Source organism: Erpetoichthys calabaricus, chromosome 1 (genome assembly GCF_900747795.2).
Source record: "Erpetoichthys calabaricus chromosome 1, fErpCal1.3, whole genome shotgun sequence".
Taxonomy (NCBI): domain Eukaryota; kingdom Metazoa; phylum Chordata; class Cladistia; order Polypteriformes; family Polypteridae; genus Erpetoichthys; species Erpetoichthys calabaricus.
In genome coordinates, this window is record NC_041394.2 from 345,001,044 (window position 1) to 345,017,874 (window position 16,831).

Below are 16,831 nucleotides of genomic sequence, written 5' to 3' on the forward strand. Positions count from 1 at the left end.
CGACTTGAGATAGCCCCACAAGAAGAAATCACATGGAGCAAGATCAGGCAAAAATGAAGGCCATCTGACATCACTGCGCAGGGAGATCATCTTCCCCGGAAACATCTCCCGCAAAACTTGCATGGATCTCCATGCCGTATGAGCTGTTGCTCCCTCCTGTTGAAACCAGGCATACACCATATCTATTTCTTCCATTTGTGGCTGCAAAAAGTTCTCAAGCATTTTAATGTAACATTCTGAACTGACTGTAACCGTTAGTCCCCCCTACACAAAAAAGTAAGGGCTTAAAATACCAAATGCTGCAACAGCACGCCGACTGTAACACTCTTACTGTGCAGGGGTCTCTGATGAAGTTCACAAGTTGGTTTCAGCCCAATAGCTAAAGTTTTGCGTTCTTACCCAACCATTCAAATGGACATGACAATGGCATCTTGATGAACGGTTTGCAGAATGTTAATGTACAACTCTCTAAGGCTCTCCCAGTCTCTCTCAGTGAGTTCCTGCACTACCGTCATTTTGTGTGTATAGAAATTAAGGTCCTCATGCAAAATCCTCCTCAAAGATGTGTTGGAAATGCCTAAGGAAGAAGTATTTTTGCACACTGAACGTCTAGGAGACTGCAAAATTGATGCCCTTACAGCTTGGATGTGTTCAGGGTTTTGTACAGTCTGAGGAGATTTTCTGCTCAATGTTGTACCCATCTGTCAAAATTTAGCCGCCCACTAATTGTTTTCCGATTTAGGACATCACCATTAGGAGGAATGCTGAAGTGCGTTTGGAAGGCACGTTGCATAGTGATGATGGATTCATTTTTTTTGAAGAATGCTTAGACAGTGAAAGCACAGTGTGCACCGGACCAAGTCATGTTGCCGAATGAAAACCACAAGGGATCGCCTATCAGATCCCCCACCTCAACCCCCTCAGCTGCCTCTACCTCACGCAATGACCTTGATAAATGTGGTACTTCATTTTGAATCACCCTGTATATACCTTTCAATTGTGGTATGGTAAGTTGGGGTGGATTTTTCCAATTAAGCACAATGCATTGGTATGCACAGCAGTTTTTGTACAAATTGTAAGAACTGATTCTTTTCACTTAGCCATATTATTCCCTCAGGTGTTACTCCACCTGGTAATGGAATAGATGCAGTACAGTGATGCCAAAGTTGTCCAATAAAAAGCCAAAGATTTTATTCCAGTAGGGTTTGAGCAGGGGATATCCTCAGGGAAGCAGATGCTTGAAGGCATTTCTCACAAGTAGAATATTCTCCCAGGGCAGTCAAGAGAGAAGTGTACAGTGTAGAGATAGGAAGTACATATTTATTTGAAACAATATATTTTATTTACATTAATTATCTGAGACTCTGATTAGAAGGTTCTTTGCACAGCAACACTCTCAGATTGTCTTAAAATATGTTAATTTGACAGCATGTTGTAATGAGAGAAGAAAACATGGTGGACAAAATTTAGCCAGGATTCTTTTTGCAAAAATCTCTTGGGAACAGGAGATGTGCAAAAAGATCAAAAATTTAAGCAAAGTCATTCATCATATGGACAGTCAACTAATCAAATGTGTATAATATCACATTTCCCAAAGCCTACATGGAATTTTAACATAAATATGGCTTGTCTGAGGGACCAAAATAAAAAGAGGAAAGTACGGAGGTGACGTCATAAGAGGAAGCAGACACGTGTAACTGTTTTATCTGAACGTCAATGAAAGCATATTATGAATAACACTAATTTCTAACTCAACAGCCGCTCAGGGCAACAAACAATCCTTGTTCCGTAAGCTTTTAATAAAGACTATATGCAGACTCTTACTATCAATTTTATTTTCTATCATTTCTTGTTCTATTTGGTATTATTATTCATTAATAAATACCATTTTACTTTTATATTTTCTAAAGTTTTTTCTTGTGTTCTTGTATAAGAGATTACTCTTCAAAAGAAAGACAACTGTATTAAAAGCAGAGCAAATTGTTTGATTAGGTAAGTAGCATAACCAAAAGAGATGAGCTTTCAATTGTGTCGCAATGACACCCACTTCTTTGTCAGTGCTGGTGATGGCAAGTTCTTAATTAGAAACTCCTATAAAATATTGTGAGATGCATTTAGGAATTACCATTGTCGAAATTTGGATATCTATGTATGAATATGGGTTTCTAAATAGAATATTGGGTAATGACTGATAATTAGGCTTTCACCTGAGACTTTTTCAACAGGATCCTTATGTGAATATGTATCTGTGTGTGTGTTAATCTTAAGGTACGAGAGTAGATCAATCTAGTAATGGACTTGGCAAGTTACATAGAACCAATGATAATACTATACTCATTATAAATCACACCCTCGTCTTCAAGAAGATCAAAACAGTCAACCTTCTTAAATTCTAGGGTTGCCCTTGTTTAAGTTCATTTGTTATACACCCGTCTCTATATCTCCTAGCTGGACTATCCCCTAGAACCACTTATGGATACACAATAATTCCGTAAAGATTATGAGCTCCTCCAGTTCTCTTATGAACAGCTGACTTGCTAACTCTTCAGTTTCAAAAACCACATATTTAAAAAAAGACCCTAGAATTTCCTCACATCAGGAATGAATTGTCTCTGATTCTAATGATCAACATGAAATCAAATTAAGCAGTCTGAATTTTACAATTGTAGATTGGCACACTTGTCCATTCTTTTTATTTGAAAATTTAGTATTTAAGCATTGTTTTTAAACTCGTATACAAAGTATAGGGAAAGTATTGTAATCATCCAAAAATTCAATGTCAAGATTTTAATGAATGTTTTAAACCTCCCTGACTCCTAAAATACCCTTTTTGAAATTATGTCTGTGTGTCTCTGTTTGTGTGTGTGTGTATGTGTGTGTGTACATAAACACGATAACTTCAGTACGCTTTCACTTAGGTCAAGCAAATTTTGCATACAAGTATTGGGTACAAAACATAGATTTCTATCAACTTTAGAGCTATTTCCGCTAACTGGAAGTGTTACTTTACCTGAACACATACTCGATTATTTTTATTCATGCAGCTGCAGAGTCCAATTCATTCAACTTTACTTTTATAATAATTGTTCAATATATTATTAATTTGATTTGATTTGTTGTTGAAGGTTATTTCATGTACATAATATAAAAGTATAATCATTGTCTTGCAGTTTACTCCTCAAATATCCATCCCCATATCTGAGTACACAAGAAAGTCAAAGGGAGACCACACCAGTGCTTCTAGTTTTCACTGCCTCCTTAATGTCTCTTAGAGTTTTGCACCCTTGTACCTTATTTTAAAAGTTATGGGTTTTCTAGTTAGCCTACAACATTATTTAGTGGTGTCATTTCACTTTGCGTCTACTTGGATGATGTTTTCTCCTGCTCTGTCTGCAGGTATGGTCACTCCCCCACTCACCTTATTTGCCTAATACTGAGTAGTCATTATAACTGAGGATGTGATTTGGAAGAGACAATTTTGTTTTTGTCAAGTATTTTCTAACCCCTCCTTTAACCGTCACCTTATCGTGGTGGAGGGGTTTGCGTGTCCCAATGATCCTAGGAGCTCTGTTGTCCGGGGCTTTATGCCCCTGGTAGGGCCACCCAAGGCAAACTGATCCTAGGTGAGGGATGAGACAAAGAGCGGTTAAACAAACCTCCTATGACGAAAAACAATTTTGGACGGCGTTTTCCCTTGCCCGGACGCGGGTCACCGGGGCCCCACTCTGGAGCCAGGCCTGGAGGTGGGGCTCGATGGCGAGCGCCTGGTGGCCGGGCCTGCACCCATGGGGCTCGGCCGGGCACAGCCCGAAGAGGCAACGTGGGTCCCCCTTCCCATGGGCTCACCACCTATGGGAGGGGCCAAGGAGGTCGGGTGCAGTGTGAGTTGGGTGGTGGCCGAAGGCGGGGACCTTGGCGGTCCGATCCTCGGCTACAGAAACTGGCTCTTGGGACGTGGAATGTCACCTCTCTGAAGGGGAAGGAGCCTGAGCTAGTGCGCGAAGTTGAGAGGTTCCGGCTAGATATAGTCGGACTCACCTCGACGCACAGCTTGGACTCTGGAACCAATCTCCTTGAGAGGGGCTGGACTCTCTACCACTCTGGAGTTGCCCCCGGTGAGAGGCGCCGAGCAGGTGTGGGTATACTTATTGCCCCCCAACTTGGAGCCTGTACATTGGGGTTTACCCCGGTGGACAAGAGGGTAGCCTCCCTTCGCCTTCGGGTGGGGGGGACGGGTCCTAACTGTTGTTTGTGCGTATGCACCGAACAGCAGTTCGGAGTACCCACCCTTTTTGGAGTCCCTGGAGGGGGTGCTAGAGGGCATACCTTCTGGGGACTCCCTCGTTCTGCTGGGAGACTTCAATGCTCACGTGGGCAATGACAGTGAGACCTGGAAGGGCGTGATTGGGAGGAATGGCCCCCCTGATCTGAACCCGAGCGGTGTTTTGTTATTGGACTTCTGTGCTCGTCACGGATTGTCCATAACGAACACCATGTTCAAGCATAGGGGTGTTCATATGTGCACTTGGCACCAGGACACCCTAGGCCTCAGTTCGATGATCGACTTTGTGGTCGTGTCGTCGGACTTGCGGCCACATGTCTTGGACACTCGGGTGAAGAGAGGGGCGGAGCTGTCAACTGATCACCACCTGGTGGTGAGTTGGCTTCGATGGTGGGGGAGGATGCCGGTCAGGCGTGGTAGGCCCAAACGTGTTGTGAGGGTCTGCTGGGAACGTCTGGCAGAGCCCCCTGTCAGAAGTAGCTTCAACTCCCACCTCCGGCAGAACTTCGACCACATCCCGAGGGAGGTGGGGGACATTGAGTCCGAATGGGCCATGTTCCGTGCCTCTATTGTTGAGGCAGCTGACCGGAGCTGTGGCCGTAAGGTGGTCGGTGCCTGTCATGGCGGCAATCCCCGAACCCGCTGGTGGACACCGGCGGTGAAGGATGCCGTCAAGCTGAAGAAGGAGTCCTACAGGACCCTTTTGTCCTGTGGGACCCCGGAGGCAGCTGATAGGTACCGGCAGGCCAAGCGGAATGCGGCTTTGGTGGTTGCTGAGGCAAAAACTCGGGCGTGGGAGGAGTTTGGGGAGGCCATGGAGAATGACTTTCGGACGGCTTCGAGAAGATTCTGGTCCACCATCCGGCGTCTCAGGAAGGGGAAGCAGTGCAGTGTCAACACTGTATATGGTGGGGATGGTGCGCTGCTGACCTCGACTCAGGACGTTGTGGGTCGGTGGGGGGAATACTTCGAAGACCTCCTCAATCCCATTAACATGCCTTCCAATGAGGAAGCAGAGCCTGGGGACTCAGAGGTGGGCTCCCCCATCTCTGGGACTGAGGTCACCGAGGTGGTCAAAAAACTCCTTGGTGGCAGGGCCCCGGGGGTGGATGAGATACGCCCGGAGTTCCTCAAGGCTCTGGATGTTGTAGGACTGTCTTGGCTGACACGCCTCTGCAACATCGCATGGACATCAGGGACAGTGCCTCTGGATTGGCAGACCGGGGTGGTGGTCCCCGTCTTTAAGAAGGGGGATCGGAGGGTGTGTTCCAACTACAGAGGGATCACACTCCTCAGCCTCCCTGGAAAAGTCTATTCATGGGTCCTGGAGAGGAGGGTCCGTCGGATAGTTGAGCCTCGGATTCAGGAGGAACAGTGTGGTTTTCGTCCTGGTCGCGGAACAGTGGACCAGCTCTATACCCTTAGCAGGGTCCTGGAGGGTGCATGGGAGTTTGCCCAACCAGTCTACATGTGTTTTGTGGACTTAGAAAAGGCATTCGACCGTGTCCCTCGGGGAATCCTGTGGGGGGGACTCCGAGAGTATGGGGTACCGACCCCCCTGATAAGGGCTGTTCAGTCCCTGTACGATCGGTGCCAGAGCTTGGTCCGCATTGCCGGCAGTAAGTCGAACCCGTTTCCAGTGAGAGTTGGACTCCGCCAGGGCTGCCCTTTGTCACCGATTCTGTTCATAACTTTTATGGACAGAATTTCTAGGCGCAGCCAGGGTGTTGAGGGGGTCTGGTTTGGTGGGCTCAGGATTGGGTCACTGCTTTTTGCAGATGATGTTGTCCTGTTTGCTTCATCAGGCCGTGATCTTCAGCTCTCTCTGGATCGGTTCGCAGCCGAGTGTGAAGCGGCTGGGATGAGAATCAGCACCTCCAAATCCGAGACCATGGTCCTCAGCCGGAAAAGGGTGGAGTGCCCTCTCAGGGTTGGTAGCGAGATCCTGCCCCAAGTGGAGGAGTTCAAGTATGTCGGGGTCTTGTTCACGAGTGAGGGAAGAATGGAGCGTGAGATCGACAGGCGGATCGGTGCGGCATCCGCAGTAATGCGGGCATTGCATCGGTCTGTCGTGGTGAAAAAGGAGCTGAGCCGCAAGGCGAAGCTCTCAATTTACCAGTCGATCTATGTTCCTACCCTCACCTATGGTCATGAGCTATGGGTAGTGACCGAAAGAACGAGATCGCGAATACAAGTGGCTGAAATGAGTTTCCTCCGCAGGGTGTCTGGGCTTTCCCTTAAAGATAGGGTGAGAAGCTCAGTCATCCGGGAGGGGCTCAGAGTAGAGCCGCTGCTCCTCCGCATCGAAAGGAGTCAGATGAGGTGGCTCGGGCATCTGATCAGGATGCCTCCTGGACACCTCCCTGGTGAGGTGTTCCGGGCACGTCCAACCGGGAGAAGGCCCCGGGGAAGACCCAGGACACGCTGGAGGGACTATGTCTCTCGACTGGCCTGGGAACGCCTTGGGATTCTCCCGGAAGAGCTAGAAGAAGTGGCCGGGGAGAGGGAAGTCTGGGCATCTCTGCTCAAGCTGCTGCCCCCGCGACCCGACCTCGGATAAGCGGGAGACAATGGATGGATGGATGGATGGATGGAAGTATTTTCTAAAGAAAGTGTGACAGAAGTTTTATTTTTTCTTAAGAATTTTCCACTTAGATTTCCAGTGTTTAAAATAAATCAGATGTTATCTTATGCTTTGTTTTATCGTTTCATTGTAAAAGAAACAAAGAGTTCATGCAAGTGTAAGTAATAAATGCTAGAAGAGACAGGGGGCTTTCTAAAAGTCAATGAAATTTAGAAGTGAATGTGACAATAAGTTCATAAAATCTGTGTACTTACTGTAGATGTTAAGTGCTGAAGGCCAATTGGGATTTGAGGCTTTACTTCTCATGAGACAGGAGAACACATTGAACTCTGATTTGATTGGAATGATGCTGCTCACACTGAGGAGTCTCTCGCTGTCCTGTTGTGATGTTAAAGTGGACCCTGATGTCATGTCCACTCCATTCATGTCTTTCCAGATAATTTCAGGTTGAGAGCTCCACTTTTCAGAGCTGCACTCCAATTTAATTTGCTGGTCCTCAGTAGATCTAATGGAAATGGAGGGCTGACTACCCAAGACTATGAAGACACAAAAAAGGGATAAAATGTGCTGTGTTGAATGAAGAAGCAAATTTTTTATCAATAAAGATAACAGCATGCAGTTAAAAATGTGAAATAAACAGTGAAAAAAATATTTTTGATTAGAAATAAATGTTTTATCCTAATTATTCACCAGGGTCAGCATAGGATTTTTATTTGATTGATTCAAAGTTGTTATGGTCAATTTATATAAGGAGACAGTTGCATCTTTGAAGTTGTGTTACAGGAGGATCTCTCAGCCATAGGGTGTTAGGAGGAAGCTAATTTATTTCAAATCACAGAAGGAATGCCACAATGGGCATTAAGGCACCCTGTTTTTTGACGGCCCCCAGCCTTGGCTCCCAAAAAACAAAACAAAAAACTCCCAAATAAAAACCTTGTGTTGGGAAAAACAAGAAGAAATATTGGGATAGACAATTTAGAATGAGACCCCTTTTCAGATAGGTTGGGCGTTTAATGGGTGTCAAAAAATGGGGTAAATACAACACAAAAAACAGCACAAGTAGTCCTCTTCACAGAACTACATGGTCAGTCTATCATTGCCACCTCAGAAATACAACACACCAAACTACTTTGTTCTTGCACAGCGCTTCTCACCAAATGCAGATGCAAGATGCCATGACAACTTTCAAGGCAAAATGCAAAAATAGATTATACCACTCAGAAGTATTGCATACGTACTCGAATCGACTAAATTCAATTCGACTCAATTTGAATCGATTTGATGAACAAAATGACCATTGTCAGAAAGTGTTAGGTATTTTCAACAATAAAGAAAACAATATGTTGATATGATCATGACACCTAAAAGGTTCTTCAGCATAAACAGCCTCCTGCCTGCCGGTCTCAGTGGTCTAGTGTACCTTAAAAATAAAGCCTGCAAAACTCCAGAGCAAATGAACAACTGACTTGTTGTGAGATCAGCTGGACAGCCAAGTGCACATTTCCTTTTCAGTAGGTTGGTTGACTGGAAAACTAAGTGTCTTGCTGATCAAAGTAAATTAACTTTTTCATTAAAATGAGATACCCCTAAGATGTTGAAGGTGGAGCACAGATTTAAAGACTGATAGCAAAACATACAGGAAATTAAGAAGGTATACTGTTTATGCCACAAGAGGAATAAAATTGACAAATTCTCTCATGGCAGTGGTCTGACAACAGAGCTCTTCTTATAGTCATAATATTATATGTCCTTCTGTGGATTGTGCATTAGGGAATATAACCGTTTGGAGTATTTGGAACCACAAAAAGAAACAGTGAATGACTTATGCACTTCCTGCCCTAATTATTGAAGTTTATCATGACCAGCAGAGTGGCAGGTTGGACACACGCTAAAAGAAAATAATGAATGAGCACTGACCTTCAACGCTCAGAGTAATTTCAGCTTCATCCTCCCATTGTTCAGTGTTCACAAGACATCGGTAGCGGCCTGTGTCAGAAGCATGAACTTTCAGAAGTCTTAAAGATACATTTCCATTCTGGAGGTCTTCCAGAAAAAGTGTGGTCCTTCCTTTATAGGACTGACTCTGTCTCTCGGGTTTAATCTGGTGATTCTGATACCAAAGTACTAGAGTTGAGTAATCTTCTCGAAACCACCTGACTTCAGACTTCTCAGCATTGAGGGCTGGTGAGAGCAAGGCCGGCAGGATCACATCATTTCCATCAAAAGTAATAACAGCTTTAGAAGGTCCAACAACTTTAAATCTCTCTAAGAAGATAAAGGAAACAAATTCTGTAATTTTCAATGGTTCATTTGGTAATCAGAAAAATTACATTTAAAATGATCTTAAGACAAATCTGAAGTGTGAGTGAATGAGACTGAGATATTCAGCATCCATACCAGATCATAAATTAATGCAACAGTTTTGAATGTCTTATTAAATAGTCCGATTTGATACCCAACAGAAACAAAAATGGTGGAATTCTCTACTCATTATGCACAGTTAGGGTCCATGTTTAATGTGTTTCAGTCAGGAATCCCAGTTGGGGTTCAAATGTCTCATTTATTTCTGTTTTGTTCATTATGTATGTTATTAGTATGGATTATTTAGTCTTCATTGTGTATTGTGCTATATTCCTTGTGATCTACGGGTAGTTCCCCAAGAGGCGGGGCCACCTACTCAACAGAGCAGGGGACTGCCTCAGCCCTTGAAGTTTATTGAATGCTCTTGAGGTGGTGAGTTTTCCTGTGTTTTTCGTTTTTGATTATCTTGTGATTTACTGGGTTTTTGACCTTATGCTCTGTTTTGAATTTGTTAGATTTGTGATAGGGACTTGTTTTCCTTGGATTGCCCTTGTCTTTTCAGGCATTCCTGGCTTTGCCTTTAGTGATCTTAAGAACTTCACTTTTTAATGGAACTTTTTGAAAATAAATCCTTTATTTATAAAGATTCTTCTTTGCCCTTTCTGGGACTAGCTGGCTTTTAATGGTTATTCCCCCTCTAGTGGGAATTTTGAGTATTTTTTGGGACTTATTGCCACAGATGATGCTCAAACCAGTGTGTTTCTTCGTGCTGGTTTCAAGTCTGGATAAATGGGGAGGGTTACGTCAGAAAGGGCATCCAGTGTAAAATTTTGCCAAATCAATATGCGGACAACGTAGATGATCCGCTGTGGCAACCCCTAATGGGAGCAGCTGAAAGAAGAAGAAGATTGTACTTTGGGATTCACTAATTCTGAACAATGTTAAAATAAACAAAATAAAAAATTCCACATGGAACAGGTTAAATGTCTGTTGTGGCACAATAAATAGCATTCTAAATGTACTGACTGAGAAAAGGGAGATGAGCTCAAATGTAAAGAGTGAGGAACAGAGAATGGAGTCAAGGCAAAGCAAAGGCCAAACCTTGAAGAGTGCCATCAGAATAAAATCACAAACCAAAAACAATAACATTGTATCTCTTGTATAGCTCAAAATCACACAAGGAATGCGTCAATGGGCTTTAACAAGCACTGATTTTGAAAGTCTCAGATCCTTGACTCTGTAAGTAACCAAGACCCATATTGTGACAACTGAAACCACAAAATGGCCACCCCACCCTCCCATAGACTAAACAAAATGCCCCCCAAAAAGATGTTAAATAAAATTCCATTTATAAATGAAGGTTCTAATTAAGAAAAAAAAAACCTTAGAATTAAATCCCTTGAGTATATAAACCCCAGAAACAACACAGAAATATTTATTATAGCCTCAGAAAAACCTTACATTCTTTATAAAAGAAACTATTCATAACACTAAGACAACAAATTACTTGATATAAATAATAATAATAATAATAATAATAATAATAATAATAATAATAATAATAATAATAATAATAATAATAATAATAATAATAATAATAAAAAATCACATACCTGCCCAGATGATGTACATGTTGTGGAGAACATATAAAATAGTGCAACTCCATCTTGTGTGGATTTTCATTGCTATAAAGGGAAAGAGAGACAAAATAAAGTTAGAGTGGTCCAAGACACATAAAGGTTTAAAGAAACTCCTGCATTAAATAGAGACCATCCACACAGAGGTGGTGCTATTCAGCCTGTGTAATATTTACATGTTTACAAAATGAAACTCATAGGATGCTTTCATCAGGACAATAGATTTGAATTTTCATACACTCAAGATTGTAAGTAATGTGCAATACTAAAGCTAATGTTTTCAGAGACTCCAACACTGGCCTTGATAGGCCTAATAGATGAAGAATGGAAGTGAGTACCTTGATGTGGCTTTGTAGATTTAAAGACTGCATTACACTGCCAAGAAGGATCTCATCTAACAGTTCCTGACTAACTAAAATAAAAAACAGTGAAGGGATTTCAGCATCTTATTTGTGCTTTTCTGGAATATAGTTTGGTATGAAGCATTAGGGTCATCTCCTTTCAATGAAGTTATGTCACTGCCCAAAGTCCATGTAGAGACAAAAGCATACTAATCTCTGCTTGGTTTGAGACCTGTCAAGCAAGAATTATCATCAATAAAGTCTACTTGCCTACAGAGGAAGCTGACAACACAGTCAAGAATAAGTTCTACGATCACTTGCAGAAATAATTCAATGTCGCCACACCACAATGTAGGCAATGGTGGTCATCTCTAGTTAATGTCAAGCCTTAAGGAGGAGCTGATGTTGGATCCGATTACCATCTACTGCTCGCTAAGCGTAGGCTTCGACTCAAGTGGCTTTCAATGTCATCAAGTTCGAAGGACACACTATTATCTGTAAAGTTTATTTCATTGCATCTGACTTTACTTATATGAGTAAAAACCAGAGATAGTAGAAACTAGACACATTTAGGTAAGCCAGCTGACAGAAAAGATGTGTGAGAGGCAGGATAGCTACCCATTTTGGTGTATGTCCAATTTATGTACAAATTCCATGAGCAGGAATTAGGGTAGGCCTAACCCATTGCCTTGAAGTTTATTTCATAGCCATTGTAATCTGTGAAGATTATTTCAAATCCATTATTTTATAATTTATAAACTGACAAAGAGGGAAAATGCCAAAGGTAGAAAGAGGCATGTGAAGGACACACAGGATGGTCATTTTAAAAGTGCTGATGTCTGCTTGACCAACATGGCTAAAAAAAACACAGTCTGTCATAAATGATCAATGCGAGGAACAATCATAAGCAGATATGAGATCAAGCCCCAGCAGGCTCAGCACGCAACACAGTGGAAGGGCAATATCAGATAGCCTACCATATGGTTAAGCGAATCTGGACATATGACAAGAAAGCATGGGTTAAGAAAAAGGACCGAGAATCGACAGCAATGACACTAGAACCCTTTACCGCATCATATGGGACCTGACTGGGTAGCCATGGAGCCTCTATCAAACACAAGGATGGACATCTGCTCCTGACTGCTGAGGAACAAGAAAAACATTTGGTCGAACACTTCAAGAAAATTCTGAACCAACCACAACCTGTTTGAAGTTACCAGGAAGATGTTCTTGACCCATAAGAAGACTTGCAGCTGGACGCTGGTCCGATTAACCAGGCTGAGACTAGGGTGAGCTTTGCTGGATTACTTGGCTTGTTCCCATCATAATTGTTTTGTTTTTGTAATGTTAGTAAGTCAAGTTCCTGTCATGCCTTAATACTAGAACCACCACATTGTTCTAGGTGCTATAAACACGTTTGCATATTTTTGCACTCACTAAAGGCCACCAACTTGGAATCCTGATAGAGCATATCGACTGCTCTGCCCCTAAAAGTTACTGCATAGCAAGCTTAAAGTAATATATAAGCATATTGATCACTCTTAAAGCAAAACGTTTGGCCCACAGCATTTTGTCTGCAAATATTTTCAATTTAAACATTAGCAAATGTTTCCAGATATATTTATATAAAAAAGGGTAAAGTAAGCAGAGTTGCACCCCATAAAGCTGCCTTAATTTGCAATTCTGCAAGGCAGAAGAACACTTTTCTTTCTTCTGGACATACATAAAGTAATTACAAATGAAGTGGTAACAAATATTTTTCTTTGGATTTTTTTTAGAAATGCACAGGTATTCTCACATAGTGTGCAGCTTGCTTTAAGCAAAGAGACTTACCAGCATAGCATAAGCCAACCAAACAGTTAAGCTACATTTGTGCCAATCACCAAAGCAGGTGCCCACTCATTATGCTGCTTTTATTATTGGAATAATAATATTATGGGAATATGGCAATCATCCGCCACAGGTGCTCTTACCACTAAACCTTCAATATACTATCATGGAAATGTCTATATTCAATATTTTGGTCTGCCTACACTATAGTTAATGTTAATTATATGGTTTATGCAAATGTTTGGCATTTGCTTTATAGCAACCAACATGTACAGCCTTACCTGCACATGGATCAAGCAAAGAGACTTACTAGCTGTGCACAAACTAACAAAATGATTGTCTTTAGACCTGAGCTACACCTGTGCCAATCACCAAAGCAGGTGCCTGCTCACCACTCTGATAACCCCTGTGGGAATTTGGCAGTCACACACACCAGCTGCTCTTAACAATACACTTTGACCTGTTCAAACAGTATAACGTCAATGTTAATTTAAAGCAAAATTAATAAAAGCATAGTAACATGAGGGTGGCACGGTGGCGCAGTGGGTAGCGCTGCTGCCTCGCAGTTGGGACACCTGGGGACCTGGGTTCACTTCCCGGGTCCTCCCTGTGTGGAGTTTGCATGTTCTCCCCGTGTCTGTGTGGGTTTCCTCCGGGCGCTCCGGTTTCCTCCCACAGTCCAAAGACATGCAGGTTAGGTGGATTGGCGATTCTAAATTGGCCCTAGTGTGTGCTTGGTGTGTGGGTGTGCTTGTGTGTGTCCTGTGGTGAGTTGGCACCCTGCCCAGGATTGGTTCCTGCCTTGTGCCCTGTGTTGGCTGGGATTGGCTCCAGCAGACCCCCGTGACCCTTTGTTCGGATTCAGTGGGTTGGAAAATGGATGGATAGTAACATGATAGCAAAAGTAGGAAAAACATATGAAAATAGTCTTAAAAGGTTTGAATATGTATTTGAAAAAGAGTTTTCTTAAAAAATGCTTACCGTATATACTTGAGTATAAGCCGACCCAAATATAAGCCAAGGTACCTAATTTTACCTACAAAAACTGGAAAAACTTATTGACTCGAGTATAAGCCTAGGGTGGGAAATGCAACACCTACTGGTAAGTTTCAATACTCAAAATAAATACCAATAAAATTACCGTACATTAATTGATGCATCAGTAAGTTAAATGTTTTTGAGTATTTATTTCAAAGAAAAACAGTAAACTAGCTCTGTAAGTGAAGAAGAGTGTCAACAAAAACAATATGGTATCTCTCTCGCTAACTCTCTTTCTCGCACGTGCATGTCTCTCTCGTGCGTGTGTGTGTGTGTACTGTACACTCCAGCTTTCTGTCGGGTTGGCAGGGGGAGCGGGACCTGACTCGAATATAAGCCAAGGGTGACGTTTTTCAGCACATTTTGGGTGCTGAAAAACTCAGATTATATTCGACTATATACGGTATGTAAAAAATTAAGGTGATGAAAGAGGAGTCTTTTCAAGTCTAATTGTGGAGCTGCTTCAGACCGTTGCTCAGTCTGCAGAGGTCTTGTCAGTTTCTTTGGGTTCTTCTTTCTTTCTCCTTCTCTTTGCTCCTCACTCTTCTCTCTCCTGCTTTGCTCAGCATGCATCCCAAACTTAAAGGCATGATTTCACATCAAATTAACAAGGTTTACAAAGAATAATCAAAAATGGGTCTGCTATTCTCAGGCTGATTTTACAGATTTCAAAGAAATCAAGTAAAAGATAAAGATTCAGATCAATAAAAGATTAAAGTTTCAATATTATGTGTTTTAAACATGTATTCTTCCTAAGGCATATTTCTGCTCTCATATAGGTGGATTGGTGTTGTGAAATTGGTCCTTGATGTTCAAAAATAAGCTTTGACAAAATAAATTAAAACAATAACAATCTCTTTAAAATAAATTCTCCACAATAAAAAATAAAAAAAATAAAATAACACACAATATACATTTAACATGTTATTACATAATCTTCTCTGTAATCAATGTACTTCGGGCACAACCAAATGGTTTTCAGGAAAATTTGCAATATAGTCTATCGCATAGCATGGACATCTGGACCACAACGCAAGAATGTTCTTCAGGACCTTAGCCCTGTAAATTAAATAGGTAGTCCACCATAGGACCCCGTCACTTGGTATTTAAGATTTTGCAAACCAGAAACTCTTAATGGTCATCAATGAGCACAGGAGAAGTAGGAATCAAAAACACAGAAAAACAAAACAACTGGACTGCTTTAAGGCATGACACATGAAAGCACAAGTGTGTTCTAAAATGAGCAGAAAGCATTAATTTACAAGTGATCAGAATAACTTGCTTAAGTATTGTATAAAGGGCTCAGGCCCAGCTTATGGGTGGTAATTGTAAACTAATATCTTGACTCACAACTCATACCAACTGCCCAACTCTAAAAGTAGGTTTGCAGCACCTTCCAATCCACCAACATATTTCGTAGCAGCTCCTGACAACAGCAAATGCTTCTTCAATTTAGTCTATTCAATCTGCATGTGATATGGTTGGTCAGCGACTTAATTGTTTTGGTCAGTTTTTTTAAAAAAACTAGGGAGCTCTGCCCCCTGCTCGCTTTGCTTGCCAACCCAGTGCGGGCCCTACGCAATAGTCACCTTGCAGAACTGCCGCTTGCCAATGGGGAAGCATATGTAAAATTTAAACACATTGTTATTTTCATCGGAATTGTTACATATGCATAATAGAACTAACTACAAATTTTGTTTAAAGTGCGATACTTTTGGACGTATGGATTTGTTTCCATTATTGGCTGTAGAATTTCTAATACATCTGATCATTTAACTCTTTTGAGTCTATGTTGCATTGCTTTTCCACGATCATAAATATAAACCTATGTGAACAGAATATTGTAGATTTGGATATTTTGCCTGTAGTGTGTGTAAATTTCACTTTCACCAAATAACATATCTTTTAATTCTCGCGGATACACCTCTTCATTGGGAAGAAACACTACTTTTCCCTTTTGGCAACATGAATTACATGATCTACAAGTTACAACTTAAACTTTGAAGCCAAACAAGATCTACATACTTCTGTCATATCACCTATGTCCATATATTCAATCTCTTTTTGCTGTTCCATTATTTCACAGAGTAATATTTCTGTTTGTTAGCGCTAATATGAACTTTACTATCAGTTTTTTGAGACTTTCGAATTTTAGTACTTTCATGATCTCTAACCTGTTCTGCATGTGTATTGCGCCAACGTTTATGAACCTCTTTAAGATGTTCTACTTTGTCTTCTACTCTTTGTCTTTTATTTCCAATCCCGCTTGGACCTGCTAGGTTTTCAAACCACTTGGTCCAAGCCAGGAAATGATCTCTTGCGGCACTTGAAATTAACTCCGAGAAAGTCTTGTCTCAAGATTTTCTTTTATAATAGAGAGATAAATAATCGTGCCCAAAACAGTTGCAGGCTCCAATCAGACATGGGGTGTGCAGCTGCGTTTCACACTGCAGTTAATTGAGGTTCTGGCCGATCACGCCACATTCACGTGCTGAGGCGGGCAGTTGAGTCGAGTGCCTTAATGGTGCTCCTCGCACCCGTGCTTGATTAGGCATGTTAAATAAAAAGGAGCCTGCATGGCAGGATGGGAAAAAAAAGAAAAAATGAAAGGAGAAAAACAGAGCAAACAGAAAAGAGGAAAGGAGAAATGAAACAAAATGAAAGGATGGTAAGTTAATGGCTGGAGAAGAAGGCAGGTATGAGAAAAAGCCAGTGCATGATGGGTGAAAGCAGGAAGATGGGAATGAAGTCCCAGGAATGAGCGTATGGCCAATGCTCAAGAGGGGACTGAGGAATTGCTCCTGCTGAGTGACACTAT

At 41.8% G+C, this 16,831-nt stretch overlaps 1 protein-coding gene across 1 annotated transcript in view; it reads right to left on the minus strand.

Moving 5' to 3' along the window:
- Positions 1–16,831, minus strand: part of LOC114642653 (NACHT, LRR and PYD domains-containing protein 3-like) — a 148,468-nt gene that overhangs the window by 115,591 nt on the left and 16,046 nt on the right. The window contains exons 2-4 of the mRNA XM_051924930.1: positions 10,781–10,852; positions 8,784–9,131; positions 7,121–7,402 (exon numbers count right to left, since the gene is read on the minus strand). Of these exons, the coding sequence (XP_051780890.1) occupies positions 7,121–7,402; positions 8,784–9,131; positions 10,781–10,850 (700 nt within the window). The 5' untranslated portion in view covers positions 10,851–10,852. The remainder of the gene's footprint in view (positions 1–7,120; positions 7,403–8,783; positions 9,132–10,780; positions 10,853–16,831) is intronic.